At 44.5% G+C, this 20,852-nt stretch overlaps 1 protein-coding gene across 1 annotated transcript in view; it reads right to left on the bottom strand.

The window, feature by feature from the left end:
- The window catches only part of LOC138970772 (calcineurin-binding protein cabin-1-like), a 56,563-nt gene that overhangs the window by 21,144 nt on the left and 14,567 nt on the right, over window positions 1-20,852 (bottom strand). The window contains exons 13-31 of the mRNA XM_070343295.1: window positions 20,398-20,486; window positions 19,151-19,292; window positions 18,146-18,223; window positions 17,814-17,853; window positions 16,692-16,768; window positions 15,565-15,704; window positions 14,879-14,949; window positions 14,032-14,113; window positions 12,902-13,050; window positions 12,144-12,340; window positions 11,384-11,557; window positions 10,265-10,381; window positions 8,338-8,533; window positions 7,142-7,243; window positions 6,745-6,799; window positions 5,845-5,917; window positions 4,722-4,784; window positions 4,284-4,395; window positions 1,994-2,155 (exon numbers count right to left, since the gene is read on the bottom strand). Coding sequence (XP_070199396.1) covers window positions 1,994-2,155; window positions 4,284-4,395; window positions 4,722-4,784; window positions 5,845-5,917; window positions 6,745-6,799; window positions 7,142-7,243; window positions 8,338-8,533; window positions 10,265-10,381; window positions 11,384-11,557; window positions 12,144-12,340; window positions 12,902-13,050; window positions 14,032-14,113; window positions 14,879-14,949; window positions 15,565-15,704; window positions 16,692-16,768; window positions 17,814-17,853; window positions 18,146-18,223; window positions 19,151-19,292; window positions 20,398-20,486 — 2,119 coding nt within the window. The remainder of the gene's footprint in view (window positions 1-1,993; window positions 2,156-4,283; window positions 4,396-4,721; window positions 4,785-5,844; window positions 5,918-6,744; window positions 6,800-7,141; window positions 7,244-8,337; window positions 8,534-10,264; window positions 10,382-11,383; window positions 11,558-12,143; window positions 12,341-12,901; window positions 13,051-14,031; window positions 14,114-14,878; window positions 14,950-15,564; window positions 15,705-16,691; window positions 16,769-17,813; window positions 17,854-18,145; window positions 18,224-19,150; window positions 19,293-20,397; window positions 20,487-20,852) is intronic.

A 20,852-nucleotide genomic window follows, 5' to 3' on the forward strand; every position in this document is an offset into this window, starting at 1 on the left:
TTTTTTACTGTCACAATTTTAGAAGTAAAATTTAAAAAGTCGTGTAAAAGCATGTACATGTACATTCTGATCAATCTCCGATTTCATGGTGTCCACCAGTTCCCTGGCCAAGTTTCCTCTCAAGACATCAAAGAGACAGCCCCATAGGTTAAACTCCCCATAGGTTAAACTCGGTCACTGACCCGGGTGCAGGAAGCGTTTCCTCTCTCATATGAAAGGGGAACCACCTCTCATAGCTAAAACTGGGTCAATGACCCCTGGGAAGAAGGTCAGTGTCTATAAAGAAGGCCACCCAGCCATCACAATGGACCTGCCTTTGATCTCGCCTCACACGCAGATCCTTGTAGCCTTGTGACTTTTAGAGACAAAGCGGCTCTGGGGCGATGAAAACGTGTTTGTTAAAAGAGGGGTTCGTTATGCAAATGATACGATATGTCGATCTCGGGACGAGTTTAAAGATTTCGTCATAAGCGTGAGTAAATTACAGACATTATGCATGCTTGGGAATCCAAAAAGTGCTCGTTATAAGCATAAATTCGTTACAAAGAATTCGTTTCAAGCATTTTTTTTAAGCATGAAGAAAGAGGTATTCAGTTGGGAACTTAAAACTAATACGTTATAAGTCAAAATTCGCAACTAGCGTGTTCGTTTTAGGTGGGTTCGACTGTATCAGCAATTTCATTACAGCGGAACTCTCCCCCCACCAAATTTAAGACTTTCTCCATTTCAAGACACTGTTTTCTCAGACATTCTGTTCGTAAGCTCTGTAAAAATACCCCCATTTCAAAACTTTTCGGGTGTATGGGGTGTCTGACATGTGGTAGCACCTTTGTAAACCTGGCAGCAGCTCCCCCTTTGGGGTGTATGGGGTGTCTGACATGTGGTAGCACCTTTGTAAAGCTGGCAGCAGCTCCCCCTTTGGGGTGTATGGGGTGTCTGATATGTGGTAGCACCTTTGTAAAGCTGGCAGCAGCTCCCCCTTTGGGGTGTATGGGGTGTCTGACATGTGGTAGCACCTTTGCAAACCTGGCAGCAGCTCCCCCTTTGGGGTGTATGGGGTGTCTGACATGTGGTAGCACCTGTGTAAACCTGGCAGCAGCTCCCCCTTTGGGGTGTATGGGGTGTCTGACATGTGGTAGCACCTTTGCAAACCTGGCAGCAGCTCCCCCTTTGGGGTGTATGGGGTGTCTGACATGTGGTAGCACCTGTGTAAACCTGGCAGCAGCTCCCCCTTTGGGGTGTATGGGGTGTCTGACATGTGGTAGCACCTTTGTAAAGCTGGCAGCAGCTCCCCCTTTGGGGTGTATGGGGTGTCTGATATGTGGTAGCACCTTTGTAAAGCTGGCAGCAGCTCCCCCTTTGGGGTGTATGGGGTGTCTGACATGTGGTAGCACCTTTGCAAACCTGGCAGCAGCTCCCCCTTTGGGGTGTATGGGGTGTCTGACATGTGGTAGCACCTGTGTAAACCTGGCAGCAGCTCCCCCTTTGGGGTGTATGGGGTGTCTGACATGTGGTAGCACCTTTGTAAAGCTGGCAGCAGCTCCCCCTTTGGGGTGTATGGGGTGTCTGATATGTGGTAGCACCTTTGTAAAGCTGGCAGCAGCTCCCCCTTTGGGGTGTATGGGGTGTCTGACATGTGGTAGCACCTTTGCAAACCTGGCAGCAGCTCCCCCTTTGGGGTGTATGGGGTGTCTGACATGTGGTAGCACCTTTGTAAACCTGGCAGCAGCTCCCCCTTTGGGGATGGACGGGAACACTGGTCCTCACTCAACTCTCACTTCTGGCTCCAAGAAAGCTGTTAGGGATAACAGTGGCCACACCCCGGTACACCGCTTCTGCTGGCGGGCTAAACAAAGTGAGGGGCCGATGTGATCTACTGGAAGCGTGAGAGTGGAGCTGGTAGGAGAGCGACCCATACTCTATCCACAGTTTCAACACACACACATACACACCCTCCCCGTCCCCTAAACTAACACCCTGCCGATTCACTAACCATTCTGAGTTGTCTGGAAGCGTGAGAGTGGAGCTGGTAGGCGAGAGACCCATACTCTATCCACAGCTTGCGCACACCCTCGTCTGTCTCCACCGCTCGGCTGAAGCAACGCAGCGCAGCGATCGATTTCTTGTGCACTGGGGAGTCGATCTTCAGCTCCATCTGAAACAGCGGTTACGAAGGGTCTGTGTTACAAACACTAATCAGAATAAATTCAAAACGTTGAGTTCTTCTTCCTTGTTCACTGAAAGGTTGAATCAATCATTATTGGCTACAGTGGAAGAGCCCCTTTTAAGACTTCCACCCTTTTGACCTTGCTGGGGCGGGGATGTAGCTCAGTCGGTAGCGCGCTGGATTTGTATCCAGTTGGCCGCTGTCAGCGTGAGTTTGTCCCCACGTTCAGCGAGAGATTTATTTCTCAGAGTCAACTTTGTGTGCAGACTCTCCTCGGTGTCCGAACACCCCCGTGTGTACACGCAAGCACAAGACCAAGTGCGCACGAAAAAGATCCTGTAATCCATGTCAGAGTTCGGTGGATTATAGAAACACGAAAATACCCAGCATGCTTCCTCCGAAAATGGCGTTTGGCTGCCTAAATGGCGGGGTAAAAAACGGTCATACACGTAAAGTTCCACTCGTGCAAAAAACACGAGTGTACGTGGGAGTTTCAGCCCACGAACGCAGAAGAAGAAGAAGAAGAAGACCTTGCTTTCTTGTTTTTTCTGTTCATAACCCCAGTAAATTTAGGTCCATTTTCAGACTCGCCCCCTTTGTAGGACCGGATTTTCTCCAAATTGTCTAGGTCTCAAAAGGGGGTTCCACTGTATCGACTATTACAGGCCCTTCAAAGCACGGTGGCTGACCCTAGACTGAACTTGGCACACATGCCATGAGTGGGATAAGGGTGGGGCCCTTCAAACCACAGTGGCTGACCCTAGACTGAACTTGGCACACATGCCATGAGTGGGATAAGGGTGGGGCCCTTCAAACCACAGTGGCTGACCCTAGACTGAACTTGGCACACATGCCATGAGTGGGATAAGGGTGGGGCCCTTCAAACCACAGTGGCTGACCCTAGACTGAACTTGGCACACATGCCATGAGTGGGATAAGGGTGGGGCCCTTCAAACCACAGTGGCTGACCCTAGACTGAACTTGGCACACATGAATGAGTGGGATAAGGGTGGGGCCCTTCAAACCACAGTGGCTGACCCTAGACTCAACTTGGCACACATGCCATGAGTGGGATAAGGGTGGGGCCCTTCAAACCACAGTGGCTGACCCTAGACTCAACTTGGCACACATGCCATGAGTGGAATAAGGGTGGGGCCCTTCAAACCACAGTGGCTGACACTAGACTCAACTTGGCACACATGCCATGAGTGGAATAAGGGTGGGGCCCTTCAAACCACAGTGGCTGACCCTAGACTCAACTTGGCACACATGCCATGAGTGGGATAAGGGTGGGGCCCTTCAAACCACAGTGGCTGACCCTAGACTCAACTTGGCACACATGCCATGAGTGGGATAAGGGTGGGGCCCTTCAAACCACAGTGGCTGACCCTAGACTCAACTTGGCACACATGCCATGAGTGGGATAAGGGTGGGGCCCTTCAAACCACAGTGGCTGACCCTAGACTGAACTTGGCACACATGCCATGATTGGGATAAGGGTGGGGCCCTTCTAAGCACAGTGGCTGACCCTAGACTCAACTTGGCACACATGCCATGAGTGGAATAAGGGTGGGGCCCTTCAAACCACAGTGGCTGACCCTAGACTCAACTTGGCACACATGCCATGAGTGGGATAAGGGTGGGGCCCTTCAAACCACAGTGGCTGACCCTAGACTGAACTTGGCACACATGCCATGAGTGGGATAAGGGTGGGGCCCTTCAAAGCACGGTGCCTGACCCTAGACTCAACTTGGCACACATGCCAGGAGTGGGATAAGGGTGGAAAGGAGGATTTAACTAAATCCGCTGTCACATTTTGTTGTAAAATCTGCTGGCCCAAGCCCTGATTCCAATTCATTATACCTTAATATTTTGTCTTTTTGACCAAAATATGACAGTTTAAACAGATTGTCATCGTTTTCCTAGATCACACAAACAGATCGAATGCAAACAAACATGCTCTCTTTTGTAGTCTCGGCCAAGGAAAGGAGGGAAATCCAGGGTTCAATCGATACATTAAAACCTATCACCACCCCAAAGAGGGCTACAATGTATTAGTGTAAAGACGTAGAAAAAAGCACAAGCAACTCTGACACCACAGATGTATGTGACTCACGGAGTTCAGTTTCTGTTCCAGCTGGGCCATCTTAGCAAGGGCCAGACCTGCCCACGTGTCAATGCGCCTCGAGTTGAAGCACACGTCATAAGTGTAAAACTTCACCGCTTTCCTGAAAGAACAAATGATTACACTGCTCACTGCATTTCATTAAAACCATAGGAGCTCTGGGGCAAGAAGCGCAGGTTTGCGAATGTTGTTTAGAATATTGTTTCAAGTACACACACACACACACGCTAAAATTGTTTGCATTCTGTTGTAGAAGTCACAAAGAAAAAGGTTTCAACTATTTGTTAACTAACTTCTTACAAAACACAAAAATAATCATAACACTATTTAGAAAAGATAAAGGAATGTAATCATACTCATTGTGCAAAAAGAAGTGCTTGGGAAGCAAACCTGCTGTGAAAATAGATAGCTATAGTACGCAAAACTCACTGTGGTTCCTTGTTCTTGAAGTAGTAGTCAGCAAGGAGGTAGTACAGCTCTTGTAGCACACAGCTGAAATACACACAAATAAACATACAATGTATTCCCATGTTGTCCCAATAGACGAATTCTGGAAAATAACTGTCAGGTTTTTATAGATTTGGGAAGAGTTGCTTTTCCTTGGAAGCATCGCGGCAAGCTGCACGTGGCATTGTAGGCCTATCACTAGCACAGTCTTCTTCTTCTTCGTTCGTGGGCTGAAACTCCCACGTACACTCGTGTTTTTTGCACAAGTCTAGCACAGTGAGTCTCCACACATGGTCGCTCTATCTGTGCACGAGGGACGCGATCACATAGGCAATGTTGATAGCCATCGCCGATGTGCGTATATTTGAACAAAAAGAGTTACATTGAGAGGACAGTGCAGAAAGAACAAATCGGAGCTGATTCTCACTGGCACAGATCACAGACTATATGCTGAGACAAGCCGCTCGCTAGTGATTGGCCCACAATGTCCCATGTAGCTTGCCTCAGTGTTGCCAAGGAAAAAGCATAGAAAAGCAAGGACAAGTAACTCTCCCACAATTCATAAACATTTGACACAGTTATTTCCGAACATCGTCTTTTTACGTTCAGCAAAAGAAGCAAGACGGTGGAGAGTAACCTAGCAAATACATGCTAGCTTTTTACATCAATTAAAAGTAGAAATATCAAATCTCTGAAAGACAAAGGGTGCAAGCAAATCACCAAGAAACTAAATCACTTCAAAGCTTACACTTTTGTCTTTGTGACTGTGTCTACCTCCTACTCACAATAGTATTGTTGATAACATGTTCTGTTTGATTAAGGGTATTCAGCTGGTATTTCCTTGTTTTCACTACCTATTTTATTCATGTTTTTATTACTTAGTTAGTGGAAGAATTTTTTGTAATGTATGTTTGATGGTGTATGCTTTTAATTAAGCGTTGTTGACTATGAATGTAGATGTAAATGGTTGTATAACTGTGTTTTAATTTTAAATGTGTCAAGCGCAAAGAGCATAATTGTAAAGTTATAATGTTGCGCTATATAAATGCTCATTTATTATTATTATTATTATTATTACTATAATACAATTCTCTCTGTGCCTTACCTGTCAGTGGAATAGTTGGGTGGTGTGCTGGTTGTTCCCTCAATGTAGTTATGCACATGATCAACACGCTTGCCTGAAAAGGACACAGGCAGACCCAGGTATAGAAACAGACAACTCAGAACAATACCTTAACACTTTAACCCTACACACATATGCAAATGAACTCACATATAACATCATATCTATATATCTATATATATATACGACTTGTGTCTGTCTGTGTGTGTGTGTGTGTGTGTGTCCGCGATGCACGCCCAAGGTTCTCGATGGATATGTTTCAAATTTGGTGGGCATATTCAGGTAGACCCCGGACACAACCTGCTCGATGAGATATTTCAACACGTGCTCTCAGCGCGCAGCGCTGAACCGATTTTGGTTTTTCTCTGGATCCATTTCCAGTAACTCTTCCTTATCTTCTCCAGTGTTAGTGTTTTCAGCGTTTATCTCCCTTCCTTCGTGTGGCGTCAATCCATATTCCCGTTACTACGTTTTTTAAAATGTCACTGCACGTTACTATTTTTAGAAGGTTTCCAGTGTTTTGCGCGTTTATCTCCCTTCCTTCGTGCGCCGGCGCAGGCGGGTATTTGGCTCTACTTCTTCCCGGTGAAGCCGGTACCCGACGAAGGGGGTAATCATCTAGTAACATCATATACGCAATATGTACATGTGGATAGAGACTCACAAACGTACACAAAAACATAGCAATGCACACAGAACACATAAAAACACTTCTGTGTGTATGTGCACTTAGACACTCACATACAAACCTACGTTATGCAGACACTTATACTGACACAGACTGCCATATGCACACACACACACACACACGCACACACACATGCACACGCACACGCACACACACACACACACACACACACACACACACACAGCGTCACTCACCTTGCTCCTCAGATTCTGGTATCAGGTTGTAAATTCTACGCAGCAAATTCTCCAGCTGTACAGACAGACAAAAAGCAATGACAGAGTTTGTTCACAGCAGTTTTCAAAGCATAGAAGCAAGAGAAGTAATGTATATGAATACATAACACTGATGTTGCAAAGATTTATTTCTCTTGGCAAATTTGCCAAAGTGGCCATAAAAGTTTCTGAAGTTATAGATAGTCCTTGGTGCCATCTTTCCCTCACCCTGAAAGACTTCTGCAAGTCTGCCAAAATGACGGCAAAATTTGCGGTGATTTGAAATAAGTTTCGGCGTTTCACGGACTGCCCATACAAAAACAACATCCCTGCGTTATCAAGGAGATATAGGGACAAAAAAGTTGGGAAACAGACTCACCTCAGCAGATACTGTGCTAGTCTTGTAACTGTCAAACTCTGGCACGGACTTGGGTTTGAAGTAATTGAACACCGCTTCACAGCGATCCCAGGTCAAGTCAACCTGAAACACAGAAAACAATAACTGATGCATCATGAAGATGGCCTTTCACACCACAGAATAAAAAAATAAATCCCTGCGCTTAGAACTGTACCCACGGAATATGCGCGATATAAGCCTCATATTGATTGATATTGATTGATTGAGAATAAAAATAAGGAAGAAAGGAAGGAGGAACAGACAAGAAGGAAGAAAGTAGATGTTTTAGTCTCCGCTTATTTTTCTGTGATACTGCCCTGACACAAAGTAAAAACATAGATTCTTTCTTCCTTTCATACTTCCTCTTGCCTATTCACCACTATTGGGAAAGCAGTTCTTTTACTCCACTCTTCAACAACATCAGTGCTACTGTTGATCCCAAACTCTCAGGACAATAGGTCAGTTGGACCTCCATTGAAACTATAAACAGGTCCAGGGCGAGATGTAGCTCAGTCGGTAGCGCGCTGGATTTGTATCCAGTTGGCCGCTGTCAGCGTGAGTTTGTCCCCACGTTCGGCGAGAGATTTATTTCTCAGAGACAACTTTCTGTGCAGACTCTCCTCGGTGTCCGAACACCCCCGTGTGTACACGCAAGCACAAGACCAAGTGCGCATGAAAAAGATCCTGTAATCCATGTCAGAGTTCGGTGGGTTATAGAAACACGAAAATACCCAGCATGCTTCCTCCGAAAACGGCGTATGGCTGCCTAAATGGCGGGGTAAAAAACAGTCATACACGTAAAATTCCACTCGTGCAAAAAAAAACACACGAGTGTACATGGGAGTTTCAGCCCACGAACGCAGAAGAAGAAGAAGAAGAACAGGTCCAAACGCCCTGGCTTTGCAAGTTTAGTAGAACAATTAATGGTCAGAAGACCTCCTAGATGTCACATGAACAGTCGACTGCCCAGGAGTCAGAGGAATGCATCAGATAAAAAAAACGGTGCCTATGGCCGAATACAAAGGCCTGAGAACAACACAGCAGGGCCAAGAATTAAAGATGCTTTTTACTTCTTTTTTTTTCTCTTTTTTGTTTGTTCTTTTCTTGGTCTTTCTTTTTGTCTTTGTTTTGTTAATGGGTTTTTTTACACGGAGAAAAATTAAAACACATATCCTTACACAAGGAGCGTTGTGATCATAGAGGTGCCGCGCTTTGCCCTTCTTGTTGGGGTGACCATACAGACAGAAGACGCACTGCTCCAAGGCCGTGTCAAGGTCGTACTTGACCGACTTGTGTGCGGCTGGCAGGGCCTGTGTCAAGACGTCCAGGTAGAACTGCAGGAAGACGCCCCTCTCCCGTGTGCACCATGCGTTTCTGAAACAGTCATCACAGGCTAGGCTGATAGTTTTCTGAAACAGTCATCACAGGCTAGGCTGATAGTTTTCTGAAACAGTCATGGATAATGAGAAACAAAGAAAGGGGAGGCATACAACAATGCTGATTTCGGTGTTTTGGGTGATACAGCTGGTGGTGGTGGCGGCGGTGGTGGTGGTAATGGTGATGGTGATGATGATAATGATGATGATGATGATGATGATGAAAACAACAACAAAGACAACAATGGTAACAAAAATCCTCCCTGCAAACATGATATACCCATTTCTTCACCCCCCAAAACAACAAGCACATCTTCAGGACTACATTCTCATAGAAACAAAACTGAACCAAAGCAAAGTCAGAAGTTCAAACAAAAACAATATCACCCACAGACACAACAAGAAGAGCAAACGCTCGATCGAGTCACTTTCGCAGTTCTGAATATTATATGAGGCATCAGATGGACAGGAAGAAATTGCTATTCACAACACAATACAGATGTAAATAATTTGATGTAAAGAATAATCCTATAAAGTTTGAATCAAATCCGATGAATAGTTTCAGAGATATGATATTTCAATTTTTTTCCTTCAAGACATACCTGTGACCTTGAAAAAGGTCAAAGGTCACCAAAGCAGACGTCAAAGTGTAGAGGTCACTGGGAGTCACGTTCACATAAAATGTGAGCCCGGTCACTTTTATAGTTTCCGAGAAAAGCCCAACGTTAAGTTGTGTGTTGCCGAACAGAAAAGGCTAGTTATCTCCCTTGTTTTTCTGATAACGTTCGTAAAAGGCTACAGATGTAAATACTTTGATGTAAAGAATAATCCTACAAAGTTTCAATCACATCCGATGAACTTTGTCAAAGATATAAAATGTCTAATTTTTCCTTTGACGCTGACCTGTGACCTTGAAAAAGGTCAAAGGTCAACGAAACCATCGTTAAAGTGTAGAGGTCATTGGAGGTCACGACTAAACAAAATATGAGCCGGATCGCTTTGATAGTTTCCGAGAAAAGTCCAACGTTAAGGTGGTGTCTACGGACGGCCGGCCGTCCGGCCGGCCGGACAGACTAACACTGACCGATTACATAGAGTCACTTTTTCTCAAGTGACTCAAAAATGAAGATTTCAAAATTAACAAAAAGACCTAATGCCCAGCTCTCATCCCCTTCAATCTTAACTCTTCTCGAAGCAGTTTTATTTCTCCATCTCACGGGACTGGGTGGCCGAGTGGTAACGCACTTGCGCTCGGAAGCGAGAGGTTGCGTGTTCAGGCCTGGGTCGGGCCGCAATTTTCTCCCCCCTTTCCTAACCCAGGTGGTGGGTTCAAGTGCTAGTCTTTCGGATGAGACGAAAAACCGAGGTCCCTTCGTGTACACTACATTGGGGTGTGCACGTTAAAGATCCCACGATTGACAAAAGGGTCTTTCCTGGCAAAATTGTATAGGCATAGATAAAAATGTCCACCAAATACCCGTGTTACTTGAAATAAAGTGTAAAAAAATTCCATCTCACACGGCATTAAGTCTCAGGGCTTGGAAACATGAATACACGCATGCAGGAGAAAAAAAAAGAAAATGGGTAGCGCCGTATACTGTATGGCAGCTCGCTTTCCCCAGGGAGAAAGCAGCCCGAATTTCTGTGAGGTTACCCTCATGGACTATATAAAATCTTATCCTTATCCTTAGTCACCATTATTCTGCTTTTTCTCTCAGCACAAACTGACCTTCCCAGGTACTCGTGGCCGACGCTGAGCAGCATGAGAGAAGAGCTGATGGCGTTATCTGTTGTCTCCTCGCTGTCATCATCAGGAATTTTCAGGGCTTCGAGCTTGTCCTCTTCACTGAAACACAGGAACACACACACTTAATATGACATTTGAGGATGAATATCGCTCATTTCTTTCAATGCTTTCGGGAGGTTGGTTCCGCACAATTCTCACTTGAAAAACTCTTGTTTTACGCCCCTACGGTGAAACAATTGACGATGTTCCAAAATAACTTTTGCTGCGGAAAAAAAGAGGGCAAACAAACCCGCGTGACAAAAAAGGCCAATCACTAGCGAGCAGCGTGTTGCTAAACTCTGTCACGAGCACGTGTAAGACACGCAAATCAATAGTGATTGGTCTATTTTGTCACGCGGGTTTGTTTGCCCTCTTTTTTTTCGCAGCAAAAGTTATTTCCGGAATTGGTCTATTAGGGGCATGTTACCCTGACTTTATACGAGATACCCAGTTGTACGCGTGTTTAGGTGGTACCGGCCACTTGCACTTATTCCAGAATGACCCAGGTCTTTTACATGCCACTGTTATGACACTGGGGTGGGACATAAATACCGTCTCTGAGTCTGTACATAAAGTTGACCCGTGGTACGTCCCGGCCTGGATTTGACCCCGTGACCCTAAGATCACAAGTCCAGTGCTCTACCTGAGCTACGAGCCCGGCCCCCAACACTCACGTACTCTTGTTGTCGTCTTTATTCAAAGCGTTTGAGTCTGTTTATTTCTCTTGGATCTCAGCAAGCTGAATATGTTACGATTCATGCAAATCATTGCTGCATAAAAAGCACAACAACAACAAACTTGATTTGTCATCTCCCCAGATGATAAATTCCTGTTCTTCTTCTTCTTCTGCGTTCGATGTTTTTTTATCGTGGAAGCGTAGACAGCCGATTTTCTCCCCACGCCAAGTTGGCTGCTGTCTTCCGTCTTCGGTGGTTGAGGTTCTTACTCAGGGTTGCCTCCTCCCCAAGAGTAGCTGCCTTGCTGGGCTGTCGAGTCCACTCTACCCGGGATAAATTCCTGTGATGTGTCAAGAACAGCCAGAACACAAAAGAACACACTCACTGTCGGATGATCCTGTAGAGCAGTATCCATGGCAACACACTGGAGATGGGCATGTCTGTCACCAGCTCAGACACGTCGTGGTTGATCTCGATGATGCGCATCAAGTTGTGAGTCAGACGAATGACCCAGCGCACTGGCAGCGACTGCAAAGCTTTCATGTTTTTGTCAAACACTCTGAAAACCACAATCAAAAAACAAGAAATGTAGGTTATTGGAGCATTTAATTATTGACAAAACGTTACATTTACAAACCATTTGCCATTCTGTTTTTTGGGATTTCTGAAAACCATTTTGTTGGAAATATGGTAGAGACTAACATTCAAAATGTTTCTGAAAGCGGGACACCTATGAATATGATACCAGGTTGATATAAGTCTGTGTTTTAACAGTAAACTGCATTATTAAGATTGGTTGGTGTTGACAGGAGAAAGTTGTGAAACACAAGATGTAACTTGATACTCTGTGTACCTTACTTAGAAATCTTCTTGTTGTATGGTGAAAGACGTAACAAAACACAATATGTCAGAAAAGATTCTCTGATTTTCTGTCGTTCTAATTTGCTGTGGAGATCTACTAAATCAAAAGCTAGAGCTGTATCAACATTTTTAACCTTTCACAACTGTAAAAAGAAAAGAAAAAAGATTTTTTTTGTTAAATGTGGATAAAAAGAAATCTGTTTTCGACTCCACACGTTTCTCTTCTAAAATCATACATGTATTACCACAACGTTTAAAATAATACATGTAATACCACAACGTACTTCTTAATCCCTTCAAAGAGTCGGACAAGGGTGGTGGCCCAGCCATCCCTGGTGCAGAAGGTTGGAGCGCGACGGTAGTGATGTAACGCCTCGTCGAGTGCCACCTCCCCCCACAGCAGACACCTGCCCCAGTCCTCCAGGAGGAACAGCGCATCCTGCAACAGCTCCAACTGGGCGTGACGTTCCGGCAGCGCCGCCTGCAAGACAATCGCAGACAACATGTCCTGAGTGAAAGCATGATGGAGACAAGACCCAAACAAAGGATGTGGCGAATAACTGCTGAACACACAAACCACACAAGAAATAACTGGATAAATTAACTTTAGACTTGCAGATAAAAAGTACACCTTTTCAAATGAAAAGACCAGATAACTTCTAGCTCACAAGCACAAAAGGTTCACACATGAATGCCTTTGACAAGAAAAGATAACTTCTAGCTCGCAAACACAAAAGGTTCATATATGGTACACACATGAATGCCTTTGAAAAAAAAAGATAACTTCTAGCTCGCAAACACAAAAGGTTCATATATGGTACACACATGAATGCCTTTGAAAAGAAAAGATAACTTCTAGCTCGCAAACACAAAAGGTTCATATATGGTACACACATGAATGCCTTTGAAAAGAAAAGATAACTTCCAGCTCACAAGCCAAAAAAGGTTCATGAATGGTGTACACGCGTGAACAGCTATGTATAAAAGACAAAATCATTTCCAGCTCACAATATTCATCAATGGTAAACACAGTAAAGCCTACCTTAGAGCTGTGATGTGTGGACTGCACAGGGGCGAATGTTGCCGACAGGGAGTCCACCACCTGCTGGTACTGTCCTGAGTCAAACAGACGCTGTGTCTCCTCCAGCGACTGACACCGCTGCAGCGACTCCTGCTGCCGCTTCACCTCCTCTGCAAGAAGGTAAATCAAAATCAGTTGAACTTTAAATCATTTAAATCCGAAAGGAGAGGGTGCTCGCGAACAACCCAGAGTCACCAGAGGCAAAAAAGGGCGGAACCGAACTGGCCATTTGCACCAGACCACGATGCGAAGCTGCCAAGGAGTACGCCGCCACAGTGGGCGGGCCGATCGTGCCTGAAACAGCTGAGAAATAAACACATATTTCATCGTTAAGTCCCCCGAAAGTGGAAGACACTGACTGGTTCTCCTTAAGAGGAGAGGAGGGCTGGGAAGAAAAAACGAAACCTTAACCGCACGAACAGCTACTACAAAAGCAGTACTACTCGAAGGGTCGACGACCCGCACAGAGGTTTCTAAAAAAGGGCTAACAGCCTTATTCACTTCCTGCCTAGCCCTAAGTTACTGCTTGCTATCGGCCATCTTGTAAATGGCCGAAATCGTAGTCCACCAGAAAAGTAAATTTCTGAAGCGGCTGTAAACAAGCAGCTAACAAACAACAATTCAATTCAATAAAAAAAAGGGCAGGTCTCACCAAAAGAAAGGCGAACAGGTAAAGCCCCCCCCAAGCCCATAACGTCACAAAGACAAGGGCTATAGGGAAAGCCAAGTGAGCAGACGAATTCCGCACGTCTGACGTGTGTCGTCGAAAGTCGAGAATGATTATTCCGGATGCCGGCACTCACGTGGTGCGCGGTGGGTTGTGGGTAACCAGGTGGGACAGGGCATAGCAACGGCTATGGCGTCTGTTTTTAGCTTGGTTACCACCCTTGCAAGGGCAGGTAATTTGGGTAGTTTTTCGACATCTAGCATGTGAGATTGAAGTCAATGCATTTATGAGAATTGGGGTAAGAATATGTAATTTAATGTCTTTCCCCATGAAATACATGTCCTCTAGATCTTACTACATAATCATTGCCACTGGATCACCAAGAAAATGATTACCATGGCAACCACCCACTTCTGACACCCACCTGGAGATATGACCTTGTCCTGTCTGCAGTTGGGCAGGTACAATTTGCTCAATGATTCCTCGTCGCGGAAGCAGCTAACCAACTGAAAAAAACAAGTACAACTGCACGGAATACCCATAGCGCTCAACATATCTGGTCCAAATTGTACTGCATGGAATACCCATAGCGCTGAACATATCTGGTCCAAATTGTACTGCATGGAATACCCATAGCGCTGAACATATCTGGTCCAAATTGTACTGCATGGAATACCCATAGCGCTGAACATATCTGGTCCAAATTGTACTGTACAGAAAGTCAGGTCTACTATCAACAACAAAAATTCTTCTTTTTTTTTTTTAAACATTTTTTATCAGGTTTTTAACAACCAAAAATTCTATTATGAACCAGAAGCAGTCAAGATGTTGATTGTTGGTATGTGTTGAAGTAGAGGGATGGCCTCAATCCATGGAAAAGCCTAACCAGATTTGAATTAGTGAGCCAAATCGTTTAAACAAGAAGGACTGTGCCTTTAACGTGGCCACAATATTCCGGTAAGGAAAGAATGCAAACAATGGAACAACATTTTTCACTGGTTTTTCAAGGGTATCTTGTCATTACAGGTGCCTGCTTAAATTGTCTAAAATCACATCTGCTGCAGTCCTGCTCACTCTATGAGGCGCTCAGAAAGAGGACCTGGCCAGACCCCATCACCTTGGCCCAAAAGCTCTACGGCAGTCTGAGGGACCTGCGGCGCAATGCCACCTTCATGGAGGCAATGGGCATTCCCATCTGCCCAACAAAAAGATGAAAAAGAAATTGTTTGCAGTATCTTTCAGGTCGGTTTTCACACATTTCCTGGACCTACCGTGTCAAGAGTGTCCACTGCTTTGTCCATGTGATTCTCTGCCAGTGCCAGACGACCTTTCAGCCAGTACGCTGTTCAGAAAACAACAAAAAAGAGATGAAACGGTCACGCCGAAAAACAAAGAGTAATGGTCAAGGTAACCTGTCCACCAGAAATAAAACTGGGTAGATAGGTTTGTAACTTCTGTATTGTTATTTTTGAAGCACTTAAGTAAAGTAAATCTGCAGTCAGTATGCTCTTTTTCCGTAGTATGTATGAGCACCTGTTTTTTCCACAATATTTGGGTTTTTTTAAGGAAAAAAAAATGTAAATGGTCGATCGGGAAAAAATAAAATAGGCTAGGCCCGTAACTAAAGCATTTTTGGGGCCTAAGGTTAGTGGGAAAACTTGAGCACATATATTTACTTACCAGCACACATTCACAAACTTGAACAAATCAAGAATCAATCAAGCAACAACAACAAAAAAGGATAAGACTAAAATATGCACACCTACAGACACTGCCACTGTCCCATTACTGCTCACCCATTAGCAAAAGCAAAAGAAATTTGAACACATCCACGCATAGAAACAGAACAAGAAAATAACAACCACTTTTCTTAAACCTTCAATGACAAACAAACAACAAGGACTCATCATAACTCTAGCCAAAGTACTGAAGATACACTCCAAAATATGAGCCTCACATCTGAGAGTGAACGCCATCTGTTCTTCTCCCAAGAGATCCACAAGGCCCGTGTCTACCATCCCCGTAATGAACATAAGGTCTTCTTCGGAGTTGGTGTCTGTGAACAACCCTGTTTCAGCGTGACCTCCCTCTGCTTGCCTGAAGAAGAAAAAGAGTTATGCAGTAAACCAAAACAAAAAACGTTTACAACCTTCAAAAATCTAAGAAAGTCAGGACTGAAAAGGGAGGAAGACTCAAAATAGAGTAAATTTACAGAGGTTATGAACGGGAAAATCTAAGAAAGGAGGGTCTTAAAAAGGAGGGAGTCTTAAATTGGGGGGGGTCTTAAAAGGCGGGTTCCACAGTACTGTTCATTCTGTTTATGCTGCAATCAACCTTTGAAAACAATGCGGACCAGAAACATGGTAGTAAACTGTTACATCAGACGTGTAAGTTTGTATTAAGTTTGCAGTTCGGGGCTTTTCATTTATTTACATGTTGAAAAAGACAGAAAAATTGTTTGACTTGTTTGCCTCAATTTTCTTTTGTTTTGTTTGTTTGTTTGCTTAACGCCCAGCCGACCACGAAGGGCCATATCAGGGCGGTGCTGCTTTGACATATAACGTGCGCCACACACAAGACAGAAGTCGCAGCACAGGCTTCATGTCTCACCCAGTCACATTATTCTGACACCGGACCAACCAGTCCTAGCACTAACCCCATAATGCCAGACGCCAGGCGGAGCAGCCACTAGATTGCCAATTTTAAAGTCATAGGTATGACCCGGCCGGGGTTCGAACCCACGACCTCCCGATCACGGGGCGGACGCCTTACCACTAGGCCAACCGTGCCGGTCTCCATTTTCTTGCTGCAACAAGATACATGCAAGCTTTCAAACTGACCCCCCAAATAGATTGTCGGCTTTGTATGGGTTGAGCGAGAGTGAATACATTTGCTTTTCTTGTGTCAAACTTTTCCTCGTGACATTATAGGCCAGTCACTAGCAAGGGGTGTGTCTGAAACACGTGCACAAGGAACATGCGTTGAAAGCTTGCCTCAGTAACAGCAAGGGCATTCACTCTTTCACAACCCATACCAGCACGACAGAGTGATTACCGGAGTTCGTCTATTGTTGTCTACCCCTACCTGCCAGGGGAAACAATTGTGTCCGCTCGCTTCACCAGGAATGCATCTAGTTTCAATTCACTCCACACCAATGCCATCTGGTGACAGAAACATAAATGCATAATTCACAAAAAGTCCAGTGTAAATGAAGGAAATCAAACTTGGTCCATACAAATGGAAAGTGAGACATTCTTGGTAGCATTTTTGTTCATCACAAACACAGACACTCACAAAGACACAGATATTCAGGCATGCGCGTACGCATGCACGCACGCACACACATACACACAATGAAAAGCGAGACATTCTGGGTAACATTCTTGTTCAGCACTGACACTGACACTGACAGACACACACACGCACGCACGCGCGTGCACACACAAACACACTTAGAATAACAAGAGCAAATGACACATGTGTGGTTGGACTAAGGAAACGCAAAACAAATAAGCAATCCAACAGTCAAGAAATGAAACAGATACTGCAAATGCGTGAGGACCTCTTTGTGTAGCCCTGCCCTACCGGCATGCTTTAAAATCTTTGGTAAGTTTCTCTGTCTTGCCACTGTTACCCATCACTTCTTTGATCAGTAATTCGATCTTCTTGCCGGATTTACTAAGATGGGAAAGGGGCTTTATCCTACTTACGTGAGAGAGATCACTCATTACATAACAATATCGTTCAAAACACACGTGTGTATATCATGTAATTGAGGTCATGTCAAGCTAGTCTGGCGGGGACCTGTTTTTTTCCACTGCTTATAATGCCAAAGTCACCGAGACAAACGACATTATGGAGAAAAAAAATTGCGCTCGCTAATTCCCCTCGATGAATTTTTAGAACCAACACGTCACGCTACACTTTCCAGAGTGACGTTTCTTTGCTTTGATGCAAGAGATAGCACGAGGCTATGGAAGAGATCGAGGTTCAAAAAAGAAGCGTCTTCTTGACTGCGGGACGTTTTGAGTAAAATACACGTAAGTATAGTATGTAGGATAAACAGAATACTACATGGCTTGCTGTGTCGTACCAGATTTACACTCGTTGCTGCTTTCGCTCGCACAGCAAGCCATGTAGTATTCTCTATATAACATCGATTTCCTGATGAAAACTAATACAAATATACAGAAATGAAAACACTACCTTAGACATTTCAGTGTAGCAAATCTCTGGGAAGTCCATACTGAAACACCAAGTACAAACAGAGTAAGACTTTGTTGGGGTACACACAGCCCAAATACAGGAACAGATTCAAAAGAACAAAAACATGAAAGATAGAAGATAAATACACAAACAATAATCATTAAAAGTTATACAAGTTTTTTTCAAAAATATCTGTACACTTGTGAGTGAAAATCAAGGTAATCTCAAACTGTGTTTCACCTCCACTGTTTACGTTAGATCAAACCCTGTGACTGTATGCGTTTTTCCCTGAACGGTACACACGCGGATGACTAGCAAAGAAAACTACTCACAAGTACAGAGAGGGAAAAGTAAGGTGGTCCCGGACCCTCTCATACACTTTGACGTACAGCTCGGCAACACCAGTAGGCCTACAAACAAAGTAAGTTCATACTGTATTCATATTGCAATGTAGACAAACCAGATGAAAAATCCACACACATTTGAAAAAGTCATTATCATCAGGCAGACAACATCTTTTGGTTTTTGTTTTGTTTGTTTGTTTGTTTGTTTGTTTGCTTAACGCCCAGCCGACCACGAAGGGCCATATCAGGGCGGTGCTGCTTTGACATATAACGAGCGCCACACACAAGACAGAAGTCGCAGCACAGGCTTCATGTCTCACCCAGTCACATTATTCTGACACCGGACCAACCAGTCCTAGCACTAACCCCATAATGCCAGACGCCAGGCGGAGCAGCCACTAGATTGCCAATTTTAAAGTCTTAGGTATGACCCGGCCGGGGTTCGAACCCACGACCTCCCGATCACGGGGCGGACGCCTTACCACCAGGCCAACTGTGCCGGTTACCTCTTTTGGTGTAACTGTTTGTCATAACTGAAGCGGAAACGGGACAGTTCATTCATTCAGTGTAACTCGTACATTCATGTTTCACCCTCATTTCTCTCCCCTCATTTCTCTCCCCTCATTTCTCTCCCCTCATTTCTCTTCCCTCATTTCTGTCCCCTCATTTCTCTTCCCTCATTTCTCTCCCCTCATTTCTCTTCCCTCATTTCTCTTCCCTCATTTCTCTTCCCTCATTTCTCTCCCCTCATTTCTCTCCCCTCATTTCTCTCCCCTCATTTCTCTCCTCATTTCTCTTCCCTCATTTCTCTTCCCTCATTTCTCTCCCCTCATTTCTCTCCCCTCATTTCTCTCCCCTCATTTCTCTTCCCTCATTTCTCTCCCCTCATTTCTCTCCCCTCATTTCTCTCCCCTCATTTTAAGACTCCCTCCCTATTAAAGGCCGGACTTTCTCAGCTTTTTTGAGGTCAGATGTAAAAGGAGGAACACTCACCAAACTCTTGTATCTCTGGTGGAGAGATGGACGAGGTATTTGTACATGAGGCCTACCGCTCCCTGACTCTTCAGGCATTCACGCACATAACTCCGCACATCTTCTTTCTCTGTCTCCTCCAGGGGAGGCCCGCTGCACAGATCTGCAAAGAAGTGAAATTCAGTATTGTTGAAAGAATATTGAAAGAATGGCACACAGAAAGCCGTAAAAATATTGGAGAGGTCCACGGCAAAGCTCTGTAGAGCAGAGGATTCCAGTACAGTGGAACCCCCCTTTTAAGACCTCCAAAAATCTGAGAAAATCAGGTCTTAAAAAGGAGGGAGTCTTAAAACGGGGGTAAATTTAAAGATGTTATAGACAGAAAATCTGAGAAAACAGGGTCTTACAAGGGAGGGAGTCTTGAATTCAGGGGTCTTAAGAAGGGGGTTCCACTGTATTACTAAAAGAATGTGGCAAAAACAGAACACAGAAAGCCTTACAAATATGTAAAAACACGAGGTAGGCCCACTGCACAGTTCTGCAAAGAAGTGAAATTCAGTATTATTGAAAGAATATGGCAAGAATGGCACACAGAAAGCTGTAAAACTATAGCAGAGGTCCACGGCAAAGCTCTGTAGAGCAGAGGATTCTAGTACAGTGGTACCCCCCTTTTAAGAACTCTCGATTTAAGACTGCCTCTCTTTAAGACGTTGATTTTTCAGATTTACTCTTCATAAGTTTACCTCCATTTTAACCCCTAATTTTCTCAGATTTATTTGGAGGTTTTAAAAGGTTTTTTTTCACTGTACCTAAACATAGATATGCGAACAGTATAATGAAAGCCATTTCAGAGCCCTGAGAGGCCCCAATACTCACAGGGGCAGATCCAGGGGGGTTTCCAGAGTTTCCAGAAACCCCCCATGCCTTCATTTTTTTTTTTTAAAGTGAGAAAAAAAAGAAAAATAATACATTTGAAAAAAATGAAAAAATTGATGGCTCAGATTGCACCAGATTGCTCCATTTTCTAGGAGGTTCGAACGCTTCGCGCCCTTAACTATAAACACTTCGCGTCGTCGAATTGTCCCTAAAATTTGGAAACCCCCCCTTAAAAATGATGTGATCCACCCCTGACTCAGGTAAAAAGAGGAGGGCGGGAATGAATGTAAGGCATGTTAAAGCATGCTTATTCACCCCAGTGGGTAGCACAGAACTTGTAATAAAGAATTAATGGTACAGCAGGTGCAAGAAAAGAGAAGCATAGACTGTACCTGTGAAGGAAGCGTCTACCGGTGCCTGTGACATTGACTGTGACGGAGCATCCTCTGCTTGTGAGTCCTCCTCTTCCACCACAGACTGCCTGTAATCAAACGTTCCCACATAATGCAAACACATTACTGACTTCATTAAAGAATGGGGCATGAACGGAACACAGAAAGCCTGTGTTTATCAGATGATGCAAACACAGACTGCCTGTAATGAGACGTTCTGACGCAACGCAAGCACACAAGATGACAACAGCAGTCTTTCTTTCTTTATTTGGTGTTTAACGTCGTTTTCAACCACGAAGGTTATATCGCGACGGGGAAAGGGGGGAGATGGGATAGAGCCACTTGTCAATTGTTTCTTGTTCACAAAAGCACTAATCAAAAATTTGCTCCAGGGGCCTGCAACGTAGCACAATATATTACCTTACTGGGAGAATGCAAGTTTCCAGTACAAAGGA

Source organism: Littorina saxatilis, linkage group LG7 (assembly GCF_037325665.1).
Source record: "Littorina saxatilis isolate snail1 linkage group LG7, US_GU_Lsax_2.0, whole genome shotgun sequence".
Taxonomy (NCBI): domain Eukaryota; kingdom Metazoa; phylum Mollusca; class Gastropoda; order Littorinimorpha; family Littorinidae; genus Littorina; species Littorina saxatilis.